At 47.9% G+C, this 19,470-nt stretch overlaps 1 protein-coding gene across 3 annotated transcripts in view; it reads right to left on the reverse strand.

Moving 5' to 3' along the window:
• The window catches only part of Arsi (arylsulfatase family member I), a 39,878-nt gene extending 37,445 nt beyond the window's left edge, over positions 1–2,433 (reverse strand). For all 3 annotated transcript variants that reach the window (XR_002821122.1, XM_023715329.1, XM_023715328.1), the window contains exon 1: positions 2,348–2,433. Coding sequence is in view for 2 of the 3 variants with exons in the window: in XM_023715329.1 (XP_023571097.1) it covers positions 2,348–2,415 (68 nt within the window). In the remaining variant the exon portion in view is untranslated. The remainder of the gene's footprint in view (positions 1–2,347) is intronic.
• Positions 2,434–19,470: the final 17,037 nt, after the last annotated feature.

The raw sequence follows: 19,470 nt of genomic DNA on the forward strand, positions 1-19,470 counted from the left end.
GTGAAAGAAGGTTAACTAAAAATAAAAAAAAAATCAACATATATGAAAGTATATAAGTCCTTAAGATATATATATATAAATACTAAAATAAATATAATATTGCTACTTTGCTGATTTTTCACTTATCCCAGGGTATCTGGAAAGTAACCCTCGTGATAAGTGAGGGACCACTGCATCTGGCTATGATGACAAATTTGACTATGAACATTTACCTATAAATTTTGTATGAGCACGTGTTTTCCCTTCTGTACAACTAAGAATAGAGTTGGGGGTCATACGGTGACTCTACACTTAATCTTTTTCTTTCTTTTTTTTTTTTTTTTTGGTGGTACCAGGGATCGAACTCAGGACCTTGTGCTTGCCAGGCAAGTACTTATTCCACTGAGCTATCTCCCTGGCCCCCATGTCACCGTGCTCTTGACTGCCTTGTCCCCGAGCTGTGATCCAACCCTTGCTGGCCAGACAGCTGGAGATGTCTCACATGGAGCCATGCAGCATTCCTAGGGCTCCCCACCTTACTGCCCCCCAAGGCTACAGGAATCTTTCCCTCTAGGCACCTGGCAGATGGGCCACATCTGGGGATTTGGGAAGGACTCTCAGGTTAGGAAAGCTCTACAAATGTGTGTCTGATTCTCAGGCAAAGCCGGCCAAGCTGGGACAGGCTCAGTTAGCATCAAGAAGCTGGAGCTCATGGTGTGGAAGGGGGAATGAAGATGTGCTCCAGGTAGACTCAGCTCGGACGCCTGGGCCTGAGCCTCCCACTGCCATGCTGCTGGCACAGGCTTTGTGACAGTGCTTCTGAGTGAAGGCCAATAAGAAGGTGAGAAGCAGCAGAAAGCAGCTTCGAGGAGTAAGTCATAGGAGGAGATCCAGGGACATTCTCAACCAGAGTCAGCCATGGAGCTCACTAAGAAAACAACCCAGCAGCTTGAGGGCCTGGGGTTACCCAGAGGAGTGTGGCATGGTCCCTGCCCTTCAGGGTTTACAAACAAGCACAGAAAGCCAGCGAGCTGGCTGAGCATTGCAGTACATGCAGCAGGCACCACCATGGCCAGCAGACCAGAGCTGGGGTGACGCATCCGCAAGGGCTACACAGGAAGGGGCACTTGGCCTGAGACCCAGTGGAACGAAAAGTGAGGCCGGGAGAGATGACGGAACGATAGCTCCAAGATGAAGCGACAGCATGTGTGAGGAAGGCTAGATCAAGAGGGCTGGTCCCTGTGGTCAAAGAGACAAGTGTAAGACATGGGAGTGGTGGGAAGCCAAGGGCGGGCCATGGGGTCTAAGCAGCTCAAGCCACTTTTGAGGTCAGTGGGGAGTCGTTGGAAGCGTTCTACAATTCAGCACTGCTAGTAGCCTGCTTTGAGAGGTGAGGAAACTAAGGCACAAAAGTATGTTTAGGTAGCGGGCCTGAGGTTACCCTCTCAGAAGATTCTAGGCCAGGACCCCAACAGTCTGAGTCGGACTGCCCTCTCCAGCTTGCTGCTATGTATATACATGGCTACAAGCACACATACATTAAAAATACTGAGTCTGAGCACAGGGCTCAGCCAGGGGCCTTACAGGCAAACTCTATTTAAGCTCATTTAACAAGGACCTTCTTAATGATCTCATTAGCCTGGTCAGGTCCCTCAGGAAACTCAAAGTAAGGTCCTGTTTTAAATGGGGCCTCTTTGAAGTAGCCACCACCTGAAGCTGCCACCTGAGAGGGTGGGAAACAACACCAGCCTATGAGCCCTGCGCCCACTTGGGCAAGAGCCATGGGGCCTCCAGCACGGCAGGACTTGGCCCTGGTACAGCCCAGGGTGCCAGGCAGGTTTTCCATTATCTTTCTCCCAGCTGCCCTCTCCACAGTCTCCTTCAGATAGGTGATCTAGCTGGCCATAGTGAGGTCGTACATCAGGATGACAGCAGCAAGACGCTGTGGCCTTCCCCAGGCCTTGCCTTCTCAGTCTAGACTCCCAGGCTCCCCTCAGCCATGGTCTTGCTCATAACCAGGGATGCCCATGGCTCTCCCCGACCCCAAGCTCAAGCTGCACTCTCTCTGGTCGTATAGTAGGTTCTTTCATCCATTGTCCTCTTTCTAGACAGACACCACTGCTCTTCCAGCACCCACTTCTGATTCCCTTTATGAGTGGTGACTGATCTTTCAATAGGATGGCCGTGAAAACCTAGTGAAACACCTCCACATCCACCAGGGATGCCTGCTTCTGGAGCCAGCTCAGGGTCCTTTGGGCTCCTTCATCCTCTGGCTGTGTCCCTCGTGAAGCAAGAGAGTTGACCTTCCCAGTGGGGCCAGCCCAAACCCCTCCCAACTTGCCTCAGAAAATACTTCAGGGTGACTGACCTGAGAAGAAGCAACTGGCCTGTTGTCTCTTCACAGAGTATAAAACTCAGACAGACAGAAGGAAGCATTTCACCTTTGCAGAACTGCACGCGCGAGGCCCTCCCAGCAGGCTGCGGCTGAGGCTCCTGCCTATTAATAGTCAAGCAGCTGTTTGCTTCCCTGAATGAGACTCTTTATTGCAAGCTGCGTTGACAAAACAGATCCTGCTCCTTCCTGCCCAGAATATTTGGAGGTGGAGGGGCTGCAGCAAGATGTTCCTTCCTTCCAGGGAAGTTGAGAAGGTCAGCGCCGGGAGAGGCCTTAGCAGTGACCCTGTCTAATTCAAGGAAATGCAAAACAGCCTCTTTAGGCCACCTACTCAGCCCCTCACTCTTCACTGGTTCTATTTCTCCTGTACACAATTTCGGCCAACAGCCCCACTGCTCCCCTTTCTTGACATTCTCATCCCCTCTTGTCCCACCCTGCCTAGAAGCCTCAAAGTCAAGGCTTGGGTGACTGCCCTGGTGACCTTGGTCTCAGTTCCCACATCCCACCCCCTCTCTCAACTGAGGAAGTGCTTTGCATGTTCTCCATCACTCCAGCCTTTGAGCATGCTATCTCTTCTGCCTGTGCTCCCTTTTCTCAGATCTCCACTAGTTCTCTAGTTCTTGGCTTGAAGGAGAACACTCTAGGAAGCCTGGTCTCCCCAAACATACCCCACTGTGCCTCCACTTACCTTCTGCCTAAAGTTCTTTCTTAGAGAGAAGGTCAGGAACCTTGTGTTCATCCTAATCCTCCACTACTGACCAGGACACACTTTGACGCTGAGCTCAGTCAAAAACAAAAATAAGGTAGGCACACATCTGCAATCCAGCTACTCAAGGGGCTGGGGATCACAAATTCAAGGCCAGCCCGAACAACTTAGCAAATCCCTACCTCAGAATAAGAAAATAAAAATGGCCAGTTACATAGCTCAGCATTCTCTTGGTTCAGTCCCCAGTACATATTTTTAAAAGGTTTGTCTCTTCTCGTCTCCCACCACTGGAGCCCCACAATCTGACAGTCCCAATGCTTGTGCATTTCACTGCTCAAGAGTAGGAGCTCTAGAAACAGGCTACCTGAAATTGAATCATCGTGCCGACACCAACCAATTAAGGACCTTGAGGAAGACAACGATATAAAGCCTTAGTTTCCTCACCTGTAAAATTGAGCCAGTGAGGACCTGTTTCATAAGATTATTGCAAGAAGTCACTGAGAGCAATGCTTGTAAAACACCTAGACCGGTGCCTGACACATTCAGCAAATGTTAGCTGTGCAAATAATTCAACTTAGTATCTCCATCAGACCATAGAACCTTCTCCCCTCTCACCCCACATAGCCACCATCTGTAGTGGTGTCTCATAGCACATGCTCAGAAATGCCTGTAGAGGGCCAGCCAGATAGCTCAGCAGACTAAAGTGCCTGCTTAGGCAGAACACAGTGGCCGGGGTTCAATCCCCAGCGTACCGTGCCAGGCCCATCCCCTGGGTGCCCTGAGATGGCGATTGAGATCGGGTGTGGTGGCACGTGCTTGCAATCCCAGCACTTGGGAGGCTGAAAACAGGAGAATCACTGAGTCCAGCCTATGTGGTGAGACCTTGTCCTAAATGCAAAAATAAATAAATAAATAAATAAATAAAATTTTAAAAAAAGAAATGCCTCTAGACCATTCCGGGGCAGTGAAGGGTCTGCAGTGGGCCTCCCAGGGGAGGGATGGTGCCAAGATGGCATCATCTTTGCCTTAGAGCTACCTAGGCATGAGTTTTGGCTCCCAATGGCACTCAGGGTCATAGTCAAAGGCCTGCTATGTCAGGAATAAGTGGAATTTGGTCTTCTTTGCTCATAGAGGAGGAGAGGTGCCTAGAGGTGGAATGTTCTCTCCATCTGGGGACCTGATGCTGTCTGCTTCCAGCAGGTCCATCTGCCAGTTGTGCATGTTTTTTGGGGGGCTCCAAAGCCATTTTAAATTACCTTTAGAGAAGGGGTACTAACCCTTGCCTGTGCAAGGCTATTCAGCCCCAAAGTATTTGACTGCAATGGTCTCACTTGACCCCTGAGCTGCTCTCCCTGGCAGCAGATTAGGGCTTTCCCCACCTTGGCTCCGCAGTGGTAAACTGGGCCTCAGGAAAAGTAAATGCCTTGCATAAGGTCACAGAGGAGGCATGCGGCCAAGCCGAGATCCAGATTTCCAGGGCTCAAGCTGGCTGCCATCCAACCCAAGTGCTAGAATGTTCTCCGTGGTGTGAGGAGGCCAGACCTTTTTTTTCTATATTCAATTCAGTATGATTGAGAATCTATTAAATACTAGTCAATGTGTTAGGGACAAAATGATAGCACTTTGCTGTGTGTGTGTGTGTGTGTGTGTGTGTGTGTGTAACAGCTTTATTGAGGCACAACTGATAGACAAAAAACTGCAGATATGTAATGTATACCTGGCCTAGGTCTTTTAAGCAAGCAAGTCACTGAGAGTAATGCTTGGCAAATACCTAGACCAACACCCTGCCCTAAATATATAAAAAGATGTTCAAACACATTAGGAGTCACAAAAATGCAGATTAAAACCATTACAAGGTTTTAATTTGAAACATAAGTGAAGTGACATGCCCATGCTGGTGCGATGGCTCAGTGGTCTAAAGCACCTACTTGGAACAAGCTAAGCCAAGCAAAGCACAGGGACCGCGGTTCAATGCCCCAGCACCACATGCCAGCCAGCCCCGCCCCCTGGTGGGCTGAGCTGGCCACACACACATAAATAAATAAATAAATAAATAAATGTAATAAAACCATTACAAGGTATTTTATCCCAACTAAACTGGCAAAAATTAAGGAGCTTGACAATGCCAAGTGTTGACAAGGACGTGGACAAACCGGTTGCTACACACTGCTGGAATGTCAATGGGAATAAATCATTTGAAAACAATTTAGTATTATCTTGTAAAGTTAGCTGTTTACTTTCCCAATCTCCCACCAACTCTACTCCGAGGTTATATCATGTATTCCCGGTACGTACACACCAGTGCTCATCGTTTTAACCACTTTACCAGCTGATTAGAATTTTGAACATTCCCATGCCAGGCGCTGAACAACTACTACTCCAAATCTCCTGCACTCTCCTCATTTACCATGTTCCTCCAATTTACCTGGTTGCCCCACTCCCTTCCCTGGGCACTCTCTCAAACTCCCCAGGATCTAGCAACTAAAAGGTTATCACCAATATCACAGAGCACTCCAGGGCCGGGTTCCGGCTCCATAGGCCTCATGTGACTGTCAGGTGCCCTTACCTTTCTGGTTGTTTATTTTTACCCACTCCAGAGGCACTCTCACTCACACGCACCAAGAGAAAAACACAATGTTATTCATAGTACCAATGTTCTTAGTAGAAACAACAACCACAATAGCCAAACAACTATAAATAACCTGATGTTCCTACACAGGAGCTGCCCATCTAAGCTGCTTTCTTTCTCAGCTCGAAGAAGCCCTTCCAGGTTCATGGCAAATAGAAGAGTTGGCCCATATTCCAGGAGAGGCCCAGGCCCAGGCAGATTATTACAGCAGATAACAGGTTGTAAGTGCTGTTTCTTTGACAGGTGCTCTGAATCCAGAGTTGAACATTCTTTACCAATCGAAGGGACATTTACTAAGCTCCATCATTTTTTATAGGTAAAGAAATTGAAACAAACCTGGTCATGGTGACACACACCTGTAATCCCAGCATTCAGGAGGCTAAGACAGGAAGATCATAAATTCAAAGCCAGCCCAGGCTACATAGTGAGTTCAAGGCCAAACATGCACTACATAGTGAGACCCTGTTTTAAAAAATCAAAGTAAAATAAAACAAACAAAAAACCCAAAACATTTGAAACATAAGTGAAGTGACATGCCCAAAGGCATGCATTGTGGCTTTGGGGCTTGCGCTTATGTCTGTGAGATTCCAATGCCCAAATCCTTCTTTACCATGGTGGGCACATGAACACAGATTGGGACTTAGGGCATGTGGCACATGTACTCACACAGAGAAGACAGAGACATGCAACAAATGTGCCAAACTGTATGGGGACCTCGTCCTCTGGACCGAGTTTCTGGGCCTGTTTGTCTCCCCTAGCTCTGAAGTCCAGACCAGCAGGCACCAGCAGCTTAAGCTCCCCTGCTCCCTGACCTCCCGACTTACACCCTTCTTTGCATCTTCTCTGGGACCTTTCTAAATCTTTAAACACAAAGAGAACACATCTCCATTCTTTTCTTCATTATTTAAATGTCAACCGGGCATGTGCACGTGCAAAACCCAGAGCAGAACTTGGTGGGAACAACAGTAACCGGACAAGGTCTCCACTTTCTGGAGCCCACAAACTGCTTCAACCTGAAACCAAGTTCCCAAGCAGTCAGGCGCTGAGGTGAAGTGGCCTCTCAGGCCAGCAGATTGACAAGTGTCTGGCACTGAAGGACCACGGCATTTTGTCACTACGTGTCTCTTGTCTGACCTTCCTCCAGAGAAAGAACTTAGTTTTGGTCTGGGAAGAGAGGCATACCTGTAGGACACTTAGTGTGCTCACTTATTTGTTTGGTTTCCCTAATTTAATTTCTTTAACAAGTAAAAATAAAGATAGTATGTTTGTCCAAATAGTGACAGGCTCCACCTGGGGTGTTATTATTACACTTTCCAGAATTAGAATCCAATCATTACTGCTAGTGGCCTACGTTTCCGGGGACAGTGGAAGGCAAAAAACCCATGTCCCCAGCCCAGCTCGGCCAGTGGTGGAGCAATAGTGGGAAGTCCTTTCACCTCTCCAAGTCTCCTTCCAGCTTGTACAAACTGAAAGAGTTGAGCACACTTCTAAAGACAGAACTTGCACAACCACCATCTCATTCTGCATTCATAATATCCTGCTAAGAAGACATTTTTACCCTGTAATTTGATGGAGAAATTACAGCAGATGAGACAGAAGAGTCCAGATGAGCCAAGGAATAGGAGGCGGATATGGAGCAGAATCAAGCTTTCTGTCCTCACCTGGTGCCCTCGTGTCCTCACCAGAATTCCTCATACTGGAGTAAAGACCGGATAACTTAGGAGAAGTCTCTGATGCTTTGATTATGTGCAGGGCTCTTAAAGGTCTGTAAGCCCCAATCTAAGGAACTGCTTAACATAATATAGCACATTATGTGGACAATATTATGTTAATTAATGTGGACAAAGCACAATTTTTACATTTTTATACATTAGGAAAACGAAACCTCAGTTTGATCAACAGCAAAATCTCAGTTCTCACTCAGGAGGCTGCAAAGTCACTGGTGATCCCAGTGCCAAGGCGATCGTGAGTACACACGCCACAGCATTGATACTATATGGCCATGTGGCATTATAAGGCAAACATTAAAATGATCCACAAATATAATTCTTAATTATCTGGGGTTATCACTGAAGAAAAATTAAAAATTGAAGTCTTAGGGAACTTGTGGGAACATCAAACCCCCCAATGTGAGATTCTATCGTGCTGCGCCACATTGCCCGAGAGCCCCTCCCCATTCTAACAGTCTTCGAGTTTCCCTGGTAACCATCTGCTGGTGGAAATGACAATTAAGCTTTTCAGCTGCCTGGTTCACTTAGTTCCCCCACGATGGCTCTGTGCCAGGGTCAAAAAGGCCTGAATTCACCCACCTGCAGTGACAACACTGAGAAGAAGGAGCCTCCCAAGGTCAGCTGTGAGTCTCTACCAAGTGTAAAGCCTATGTCTGAATGGTGCCATGCCTCCATCCACCACCCCATGCACTCGCCCATTTAGCCTTCAAATACTTACTGCTGCCTGTTTATTCCAGGTCCTAAATTTGGGGGAGAGAAATGGGGTGGAGGGAAAATAAGCAAGGTTTATAATAGTATGTATAACATGCTACCAATTATATATATATATATATATATATATATATATATATATATTCTTTTTGTACCTTTACATTTTTGTTCCTTTACATTTTTGCATTATGCATATGTATCACCTACTCTGAGAAATAAATTTCCTTTTTAAACAGCATACCTCACTGCCAGGCAATGTTCCAGGGCCTTGAGCAGGTTGACCCCTCACAAGTGGTGGTGGTATGGTGATTAGGGCCAGTAAAAGGGGTAAAAGACACATCTTTCAACGCTTCCAACCCTGAGCTGTGTGGCTTAGTCCAAGAGGGTGAGGACCCTGAGGTCTTTGTTTGCTCTCCATGATACAGCCCACACTTGTCCCTGCCCCTAAATGGTATGTGCTGTGCCCAGAAGGAACTACTGAGAGGTGACAGAGACATCCCCTTGCAGTGGCCTCAAGAGATTCGTTTGTGTAGGCTGGCTTGTGGTCACATATGAATGAAAGTCACTGGGCATGTGTGTCCTTTTCTTTCTCCTGACAAATATTTCCCTTGGAGCCAGCAGATGATCTCCCAGGTCTGCCACCATGGGTGACCTGGCAGCTTGGAGCAGCCGTGGTTGTCTTGAGGGTGTAGGCACGCCCTCCATCGTCCTCCAGCTTCCCTAAGAGGTCACCAGTGCCCGTCCACACATCTCCCTCCTCTAGAGCCACTGGGCATGGGCTCAGGAGGCACTGCACTGACCCCTTAAGGCCAGGCAATGTCAGGATGTCACACTGACTGGCTCTCAGGTAACAGCTTCCCCAGTGACATTTTGCCCCCCCCCCACACACACACACCCTTTCCTTGGCGGCTTCAGTGCTTCCTGTCATACCTCCTTCCAGCCTTTCAGCATTACCGAAAGCTAAGGCTCTTCTTATCTCTACTTTACCAGTAAAGAAGCCAAAACTCAAAGATAAATAACTTACTTCAAGTTCACCTAATTCACCTGCAAGTTACCCTGAATTCCACCCAAGTGAAGACAGCACTGGAGGCCTTTCCTGTGCCAAAGAGAGATCCATGCTTAAGACCCCCTCAGCAGGCTGAGGACTGCTGGTCCTCTGGCACAGCAGAAGATGCTCTGCGCAGAAGAAGACTGAAAGAGAAGAGGCACGTCAGAGGCTGGCAGGAGCTGTCAGCAACACACCGAGGACTTGGGCTCTTTGAAGTCTGTAAGAAAGACACAGACAGTCTTCTAGGATCCTCAGCAGGGACACCAAAGGCAGCCCCCAGGAGAGGAACTCCAAACAGTCAGTAAAATCATGGAAGTGTCAGAGGTATACAAATTAAAACCAAAATGAGAGATGTTGGGCCTACAATGACAAACTGGAGATCTGACTGCCACCAGTAGACTTCGCCCCTTCAACACTGCTGTGCAGGGGTCCATGAGCCCCAGGACCTTTGTTCTCACAGCAGCAGGAGACATGTGTGCAGAGATGGCCGCGGGGGTGTGCACTCCATTCTCTTCATTTTTTTCTTTTTCTTCCTTTTTTTAATGTATTTGGTACAGGGTCTCACTGCGCAGCTTGGACTTATAGTGATCCTCCTGTTTTCAGCCTCCCCAGCGCTGGGATTACAGGCATGCACCCCCGCACTAGGTCTTGGTGGCCAGCTTAGTGTGCCTGGGGGCAGAACTGGTGTGGCACATGGTACCAGGGATCGAACCCCAGTCCCCGCGCTTACCTAAGTAGGTGCTTAGTCTGCTGAGCTATCTTACCAGCCCTAATTTCTTCATTTTTTTCTGTGGATGTTTGCAGTATATAATGATTCTGTTCACTGTGGGGACTTGGTACATGAACACAACACATCTTAATTCTTTTTACTGCTTCTTGCTCCCCCCTCTTCTGTCACTTGCTTCCCTTCTCAATTAGTGTAGAAAACTGCAATTCCCCTCATAGGAAAAAGGAATTAATAAATTGTGGCAAAATGAAATAGAAATAGATTGGACAGTGGAAATGTGTGTTCTGGCCCTCTGTACCTCACTGCAGGTAAATTGCAAACATAGTGTTGGACAAAAACAAGCGGGGCCCACATATAGTGTTATGTCACTTACAAGAAGTTGAAAACTCTGCAAAGCAATACTCTCTGTGATTTATAAGTGCACACAGGGGCCAGGGAGATAGCTCAGCGGCACAGGCACCTGCCTGGCAAGTGCAAGGTCCCGAGTTTGATCTCCGGTACCACAAAAATTAAAAAGTGCACACACTAATATTGTAAATATAAAAGCATCTGCAGGAATGACTCTTGCCAACCTCAGGGATTGGGCAGCTGACTCCTCTAGGGAGGAAGAGGGGAATGAGTGAAGAACTCCTGTTTATCTGTAGTGTTGTATTACATAATTAGATTGTGGAGACAGGAGATCTGCCTATATTCATCCCTCTATTTGTCATTCATATGTCAAATGCCAGGATGCTGGACAATTGCCCTAAGGTCAGTTGTCTGCCAGGTCATTGATCACCATTAGAAAGTCTCGCGGAGCATTTGCCTCCCATTGAGCCAGCCATTGGCCCTAATTCTGTTCCTTGAGGATCCCATGTGAAAACCCAACTCTTGGTGGCATACATCCAGACTGGCTTCTGCAGGATGGTACCCTGTGTGTGGAGGGGAGGCTGCTCTCCTGGCCACCCCCTCCACTGGCACTCCCCTGCACCCTTTCTACCCCCACCCCCAACCCTCTGGGCTCCTCAGCAGATGGCAGCTCCTACAGCATGTTCTCTTCTAGAGAAAGTCCTTGACAAGCCCAGAGGCAAAGGAAGCATGCAGAAGCCCCGCCCCATTTGTCAGCAGGAGCTTCTTCTGACCAGGCTCTGCACGGGATGCCCCACGCAAAGAACTGAGCTGGAGGTCAGGACAATGGCTGTTGACTCACAAGGTGACTTCAGATAAGTGACACAATCTCCCTGAGCCTCTCTAGCTACACTGAGGGAGGTCTGCTGCCTAACATAGCACTTCCAGATCTAAAAGGATCAGAATGGGCTGGGAAGTTTCTAAAAATACAGGTGCAGGGGCCCTAAGACCAGAACTGCCTGTAGCCTAGTCTTGGTATTGTATTTCCACTGAAGAAGCAGATGATTCCAAAGCACAGCCAAACACAGGAAGCACTAGCCGGTCATTCCAGGTTGGACATCCATGAATGCAGGGAAACTGTGTACCTATTTTCTCTCCCCACCCCCAGTGCCTTTCTGCATCCTTGTTAATCATCACCCTGAATAGTTGATGCCAGGCAGAGTGCTGGGTGAGAATGTAAGAGCAGATGAGTTTCCAGAATGCGGCCCTCTCAGCCTCCTACTCCCTAGTAACTGCAGGGAAGCTGAAAATCAGGCTGGGAGGGGAGTCTGCTCTCGAACCCCTTACCGCAGGTGGAGCAGGGTCTAGGGTGAAGTTGCAGCCATCTGCTGAATTCCTGCCCTTCCACCGCAAGGCCAACACCCCAGCTCCTGTGGCAGCTCCTCTCCCCACTCCCACCTACCAGAGGCAAGCATCCCCGCAGATCCCAGTATTCTGCACGTTAAAAGCAGACCAATGTTTTCCTGACTGCAGCCATTCACCGCCAGCATACCACCTGTACTATTATTTAATTGGTACTTTCTTTTATATTGACTCACTGTTTTTTTACTTGAATACCTATTTAGCCCCATCCTAAGCAATAATATCTGAAAAATAACAGGTTTGATGTGCTGGTTATTTTTTTGTCTAATTCACATTAAAATAAATACATAATGATTTCCATTTTAAAAATGTCCATCTATTTATCTTGCAGAGCCACTTTACACGTCACGAGCTTTCAAAAACACTGAACCAGCCCAACCCTGTCCTTTCCTGGGGATGCAAACTGAGGCCCAGGGAGGGCAGAGCTTGGCAGAAGCTGGGACTGATGTTTCTGCAGGCAGCCACACTGGGCAGGACCCAGATACCCTAGTGACCTTGACCTTTCAGAGCCCTTCTTTTGGTTGTGCACTGCCCCCTCCTGGCTGGCTCTTCCCCCGAGACTTGTTCTGGAAGGAGCCATCCGAAGAGGGCACCTTCCTGTTGCAGAGCAGAGACGGCTCTGCCTGAGATGGGAAACCTGAGCAGTGGAGGAAGACACCTGCAAACAGGTGGCATTTGCACTTAACTTTGAAGAAGTAGGAACCAGTCAAACTTCGGAGAGGAAAAAGACAATTCTGTTCAAACGGTGTGAGATGTTCCAATGTTCCAAGGACAGTGTGTACTGAAGATTTGGTTGCTGGTTTACATGAAAGGAGATATGCCAGGGAACAGACTGAGACGGGCTCCAACTGCCTCTTAAGAAGCTGTGACTTGAAGCCAGGCATGGTGGCGCACGCCTGTATTCCCAGTTGCTTAGGAAGCTGAAAAAAGAGGATTGAAAGTTCAAAGCCAGCCTGAACAACTTAGAGGGACCCTAACTCAAAATTAAAAGCAAAAGAAAACAAAAACAAAAACAAAAAGGCCTGGGTATGTAGCAGTGGCAGACATCCCCCCAAGTGATCCACAGTACTGTAAGGTTGTGGGTGAGGCAGAGCTATAGCTTGGCCTGTGGCTGGGTCACTCAGCTGGGGGACAGTGGATAAGCAGGGGAATGACGTGATGTCTAACAGTTTAGAGCACGGACAAGAGGGAGGAGGGTGAGGAGACACAGGCAGCCTTAAGGAAAGAGTATCCAGTGATGACCCAAGCAAGAAGGGACGAGGCCCCAGCTCTGCTTCTAACTCACTAAAGATCTTGCCTGTCACTTCCTGTCACTGGGCCATTTCCTTAACAGGGAGAGGAGAGAGCTGGGCTAGGTGCTCTCCAAGGACCCACAGAAAGAAAGCCACAAAAAGAAGAAATTGTGCTGATGAGGCTGTGAATTGCAAAAACCCTTTAGGCAGTTATCTGGCTTTATCTATTAAAATAAAATGCACACATCCCTGCTGGCCCACTTTAATTCTATCCTTCAGATATCAAAGCTCGGATCTCTATGGGTGTGTTTACTGGGGTGTGTTCTGTTGTATTAGCTGAAAAGCTGTCTGCTGCTGTCTCTGCCTGAGGTCCTGCTCAGGGACTGGTTCAGGCCCCCTCGCAGCTGGAGCCGGTCCAAATCCCACCATGCGATAGAGCAGCACTCAGGCCTGACCCCTTCTGAGCCACAGCTTCATCATCTACCAACAGGACTGGTACCAGCCGCCGTGCTTCCTGGGGTGCTGTGGGGTTAAGCTGGATACTGCTTGCAAGCCTTGAGGCCTAGCTCTAGCTCTTGCATGCATGGTACAGCAGACCTAAACATCTGGAAAAACATCTCCAATATATTATTATTAAATGAGAAAGATGGCTGTGGAATTGGTCCTTTTGTAGGAAAGAAGGAGAAATGAAAGAAGGGAAAGGGGAGACTCGCACTGTGCAGAGCATGTCTGTGTTTGTGTGAGCAGAGAGAGAGGGTGGGCGGCTATCTAGCATCAGGCCCCCAGGGCTGGCTGAGGAGAAGAGGGGATGGCATGTGGGGAAGCCGGCTGGGAATGGAGAAGAGGGAGGGAAAGATGATTAACTCTGTCTTGATATAGCTTTGGATTGTTTAACTTGTTATTTCAGTACCAACTTGTAAGTCTTTAAAAACTCCTGTGAGATTGAAGGAAAAAAAAAAAAAAAAAAGAATAGAGAACTGTCATCCCATGAAAGGGAAGGAAATTGTGGGAAATCTCCTGGTCCCAGTGATACGGGGCAGAAAAACCCTGTTGTGATCGTGGATGAAGAGGGCCACCTTTGAGTCGTGGGAACCCAAGCAGCCATCCCAGACAGCCTCTCTCTTGAGAATCCAATGCTAGAAGAGCTTTCTCCAGCAAGTTCACTTAACAGAAGGCAATGCTGAGGGTCAGAGAAGGCAAAGATCCGCCTAAGGTCACAGAGAAGAGCCCGGCCAAAAGGTAGGCGGCTGACTCCTGGCCCTCCCACCTCTGCTGGAGTCACACCTGCTGGGAGGAAGAGAGTAGAGGTCCCACGTGCCTAACTTCCTTCCGCCCTTCCTTTCCTGAGTGCCCTGACAGAGCCTGGCCTGGGAATCTGAGGCAGCTAAAATATCCTGCTTGCCCCAAGCCACCCTCAGTTGAGAGGTCTGGAAGCTTACGGCTTCTACCACCAACAAAAGCATCTTTTCCTGCCTAGTAGAGAAATTCTCTGAGGCTCATGTTTTTAATGTACTGCTTTCCTCACTGCTGCATTAATTGTTGCCATGCTATATTTTATTGGTTTAATGTTTTACTTCTGTGCTTGGGCCCTGAGGCAGTTCAGTGCAGGGTCTGATTTGGAAAATCAAGCAAATAAAGAAATTATCCGCAAAAGAGGCAGCCTACCAGGAGCGGAGAACAAGGCGTAAGTGCTGGCAATGAATTTTTTTTTTAATTTTATTTATTTGTGTGTGTGTGTGTGTGTGTGTGTGTGTGTGGCCAGCTCAGCCCACCAGGGGGCGGGGCTGGCAGGCATGTGGTGCTGGGGGATTGAACCGCGGTCCCTGTGCTTTGCTAAGCTTGTTCTAAGTAGGTGCTTTAGACCACTGAGCCATCTCACCAGCCCCAGCAATGAATTTTATTAGGAACAAAAGAAAACAACCTGTTGCCAGGCAGAAGGTATTAGACCATCCTGGTTCGGGTTTGTCTTTGTGTTCCCTTTAATACCAGTTCTCCGTGTCTTCCGAGGTCAGCCAAGGATGCGCACCCAGATCCTCCTCCAAGACCTCCTAGACATCTTCTGCACTCCTGCCCCTAGGCCCTGTTCACGGTGAGTGCCTGCTGCCTCTGCCCTGCCCCCTTTTTAAGAGAGTGCATACCCACGCATTTGCCCATGGTGATTAAGAGCCTACTGTATGCAGGCACTGTGCTAGGGGCTGTAGACGTTTCAGCCAACAGGGTAGCCAGGAATCCGAGGAGTCAAAGATTGGTTCTTGAAGGTGAAAATGACCTCTGGTCTTCAAGGGCTCATAAGTTCTCTGCCCACCCAGCAAGCCACACAGGCACCAACCCACACTGCTCACCTCTCTGCTCCCATCACCTCCCTGAAAACAGACTCATTTGCCTTTATTCCCTACCTACCTAGCATACCCAGCCACTCGCAGATCCTGGAGACTGGGCATCTCTTTTGACAAATCTTTAGGCAAAGCTTCAACATGGATAAATCTCCCTAAATACTTTCTTCCTGTTGAACCTAGCTGGTGAAGCACGATGGCTGAAATCACTGCACAAAACAACAGGGCACATGTACATTAGCGACCACCGAGCCCCACTGGATTGTCGAGGCTGTTGGGCAACTGTGGATTTTGCAGGCAAGTTGCTTCTTGAGTCTGAATGATCATTCTCCTTCCTCCCAGCTCCTCACCACCTCTTCCTCGCTCTCAGCAGACCTTGCCTCCCACTTGGCAGAAAAAAATAGAAGCTCAAGATGAAATCTCCCTCAACATCCCACTACAAACCTACATCTACATCTGCACCCATTCTTTCTTTGTTCCCACTTTTGGTTTTTAGAGAAATCATCCCTCCTCCTCTCCAAGACCAGCCCCTCCACCCACATGCCTGATCCCAGCCCCTCACACATGCTCACAAACATCACTCACTGATCGCTTCCTCTGTTTTCCTACACTCTGGATTAATCTCTCTGCTACCAGTTTTTAAGAGACTTTAGGTCTCTTCCACCTTAAAACACACCTCCTGCACCACAGGCATTGCCCTGTCAGTCATCTCTCTCCTCCCTTTCACTCAAAACTCAAAAGACCCAGCCTTCTCGCATCACTCCTGTCCTCACCACACCAGTGCCATCTGGCCTTCGCCATCACTGCCCTTGAGCAGCACTGCAAAAGGCCCCCAATAGCCCCCTGCCCGCACTTAAATCACAGCACAGAGTTCCACACTCACCATCCCATGGCCTCTTAAGCAGCACCACTTATCTCTATTTTACAAAGAAACTGAAGTACCCAAGGTCCCTTAGTAACAGGTATGGGCTGGGGTTTAAGCTCAGCAGTAAAGCTTTTGTCTAAATCCCATCCTCAGGCTTGGCTCTGAGCTTCCAGAATGCTCCTCCTCAGCCTGGAGGGCTTGTCCTTCTTTACACAGCCCTACCCCAGGGGTGTGCCTCAAGACTCTATCCTGAGCCCCCTTCTCTTTTCTCCCCAGCCAAGCTTTCTTTCTTTATGGCTTCACACACTCGTACACTCACAACTGCCCGTCTTTTCCAGCCCAGATCTCCATGCTGTCCAAAAACGTTTTGTCTGCCTCTCAGTTCAGAGCTCCCAGATCCACCCTGCCCCTGCCCCTCCTTTTCTCCCCACTTCAGCACATTTCTCCAGCAACCTTGCCTTCTCACTGACCCCCCACTCCTCCCATCTGCTGTCACCAGCACCACACCCATTGACCTCTCCTGGAGCGCTACCTGCCCCCCTGACCCTGGCTATGCATCCCACGTCTACTCATTCTCTCCCACTGTACTCTCCCTTGGCCACCCACAGGCCCCTGGGACTTCCATCCACTCTCAGGCGGAAGAAGAAGGACCTTGATGTGGCTGCTCCTTAATAGAGTCCACCTTCTGCACCCTCACGTGCCCTAAACCCCTGCTCTCCCTTCAGTCTGGGCTAGGAGGCCTCCCCCCTTTCAGTCCTCTACCCGCTGCCTTCGTCCCTTTGCACAGATTTCTCCTTCTGCCCAGGATTCTCTGCTACAAGTAATTCCAGAATCCTCATAGACATTACCTCCCCATCTCCTAATAAAAGATAAATCCCTCCTTCCTGTCAAATACGCTCACGATAATCGCAATAGACATACATACAGAGCTCAATTGTCCAGAGCTCTTCTATGCATTTCAGTTTAGAACTCATTTAGCCTTCACAATAATCCTAGGAGGTCAAAATTCTAATTATACAATTATCTCTATTTTACAAAGAAACTGAAGCACCCAAGGTCCCTTAGTAACAGGTACAGGCTGGGGCTTAAGCTCAGTGGTAAAGCCTTTGTCTAGAATGCACTGGACCTGCACTTGATCCTCCACACCACCAACTGGGTTTTTTTTGTTTGTTTTTTTAAATTTCAAAAAAGGTGTGGTAGTGCATGTCTGTGACCCCAGCATTCCAGAGGCTGAGGCAGGGGGATCATAGTGAATTTGAGGCCAACCTGGGCTATAATGATTCGATACCAACTTGAACTACATAAAAAGACTCTGTCTCAAAATTAATTAGTTAATTAATTTTTTTTATAAAAAGAGGCAAAGATAGAATTTGAACTGGGCCCAGCGTAGTTTTCAAACACTACACCATTCTATAGGAAAATAGTATCTGAGCTGGGGAGATAGCTCAGTGGTCTAAGCACCTGCCTGACAAGCACAAGGATCTGGGTTCAAATCCTGGTAACACATGCGGTATGGGTACCAGGTGCCAAGTAGGCCACTGAAACCAAATGTGGTGGTACACAGCTGTAATCTCAGGGCTGGGGAGGCTGAGACAGAAGGATCACTAGGAGTCCAAGCTGTGTATTAAGACCGTGTACCAAATAAATAAAGTAGATTTTTTAAAAAGAAAGAAAATAGTATCTTTTTCCTTCCTGTATTTACTCCTGTGTGATGGTTAATCTGGATTGTCAACTTGACTGGCTTGGGGGCCATCCAGGAGATTGAGAAAACACATTTCTCAGTGTGTTCTGCAGGGCCATGGAGGTGTTGAAGTCCAGGCCTGGTCTTTTGCCCTCCCTCTGACACTATTGCTCTGGCCTGTTTCCCACCCTCCGTGAACTAAGCAGTTTTATTCTGCCACACCCTTCTGAGGCAGAAAAGCGATGCTGATTGAGGCAGTGAGAATAAGCCGATTCCAGGACCTGCGTTGGATCATTCCCCAGGCTCTACCTGGGGAGTTCTCACCATTTCCTGTGATGTGTGGAAGAAATACAGAGATGAGATGTCCTTCAAAGCACACTACCTGGGGCTGGAGAGATGGCTCAGTGGTCTAAAGCACCTACTTGAAACAAGCTTGGCAAAGCACAGGGACCGTGGTTCGATCCCCAGCACCACATGCCAGCCAGACCCGCCCCCTGGTGGGCTGAGCTGGCCACACACACACACAATAAATAAATGTAATAAATAAAAATAAATAAATATTAAAAAAAAAAAAAACAACAAAGCACACTACCTGTCACTTCCTCAAGCGTAGCCCGCCCTGTGTCCCCCAGGGTGTACTTTTGTCTTGGTTAATAATTTTTCCTTTCTTTTGCTCAGCCCAAACTCTACAGAGCCAGTTTCTCCTATATCCCTCATTTTTAATTTTTCAAATAAACTTTGTCACTGTTTTTGCTTGTTTCACTCAATTGTTTGAGGAGAAAGCCTGGCAACCAAGATGCCAGCACCCCAAAACCCAGTAACATTTATTTGGGTTAGCCAGCTAGGAGACTCAGGTACCATGAGACCAGGCAAGGCCCCACATTGGTCCCACATAGACATTTTGCTTCTCTCTAAAATGTCAAGATGTTTTTCCCTTCTTTCCCTCCCTGTCTCCCTCAAACTGGCAATCTGTGAGGCTGGAATTCCTCATGGCTCCAAGAAGAGTTTCCTAGACCTCCTTGGAGGAAAAGAATACGTAGCTTTTGTGAGGTTTTTTCTAGCCACAACAGAGCTAAGTTTATTTCTTCTTCTTCTTCTTCTTCTTTTTTTTTTTTTTTTTCTTTCACTTACAGCATTCCTCAGGTAGGAGTTAAGTAGGCCGAGAGCATGTGGTGCTGTGTGTGCAACCTGGAGCTTGGGATACCTTGTTGTCTGTACATTTGTCTGCTATGTTTTGCTACCCCTTTCAGAAATTAGCCTAATCTCCTGATACCCCACTTTGTAAATGGCTTTGTTTTTTGTTTTTTTATGGTACAGGGATTAAACTCAGGACCCTGTGCTTGCCAGGCAAGCACTTATCCCACTGAGTTATCCCACCCCCCCCCCCGCCCCCCAGCTTTGTTCTTTATCTGCTGTTTTGGTCCAGAGAGCTGCCATGTCATCTTGTCACATGGTCAGCTGCCATCTTGTCACATAGCTGAATGTCATCTTTCATCAACCCGCACCATATTTTTTCTTTTCTTTCTTTTTTAACCAAATGGCCATATAAACCCTCATCCTTGTAGATACCAACTAAGCCTCCATTCTTAGACAACACGTGGGATTTTGGAGCACGAGAGGGAAGAATCTCTTCCTTTTAAAAAAATTTTTTCGGGCTGGGGAGATGGCTCAGTAGAATAAGTGCT

Source organism: Octodon degus, unplaced genomic scaffold (assembly GCF_000260255.1).
Source record: "Octodon degus isolate 3935 unplaced genomic scaffold, OctDeg1.0 scaffold00040, whole genome shotgun sequence".
In the NCBI taxonomy this organism is placed as follows: Eukaryota; Metazoa; Chordata; class Mammalia; order Rodentia; family Octodontidae; genus Octodon; species Octodon degus.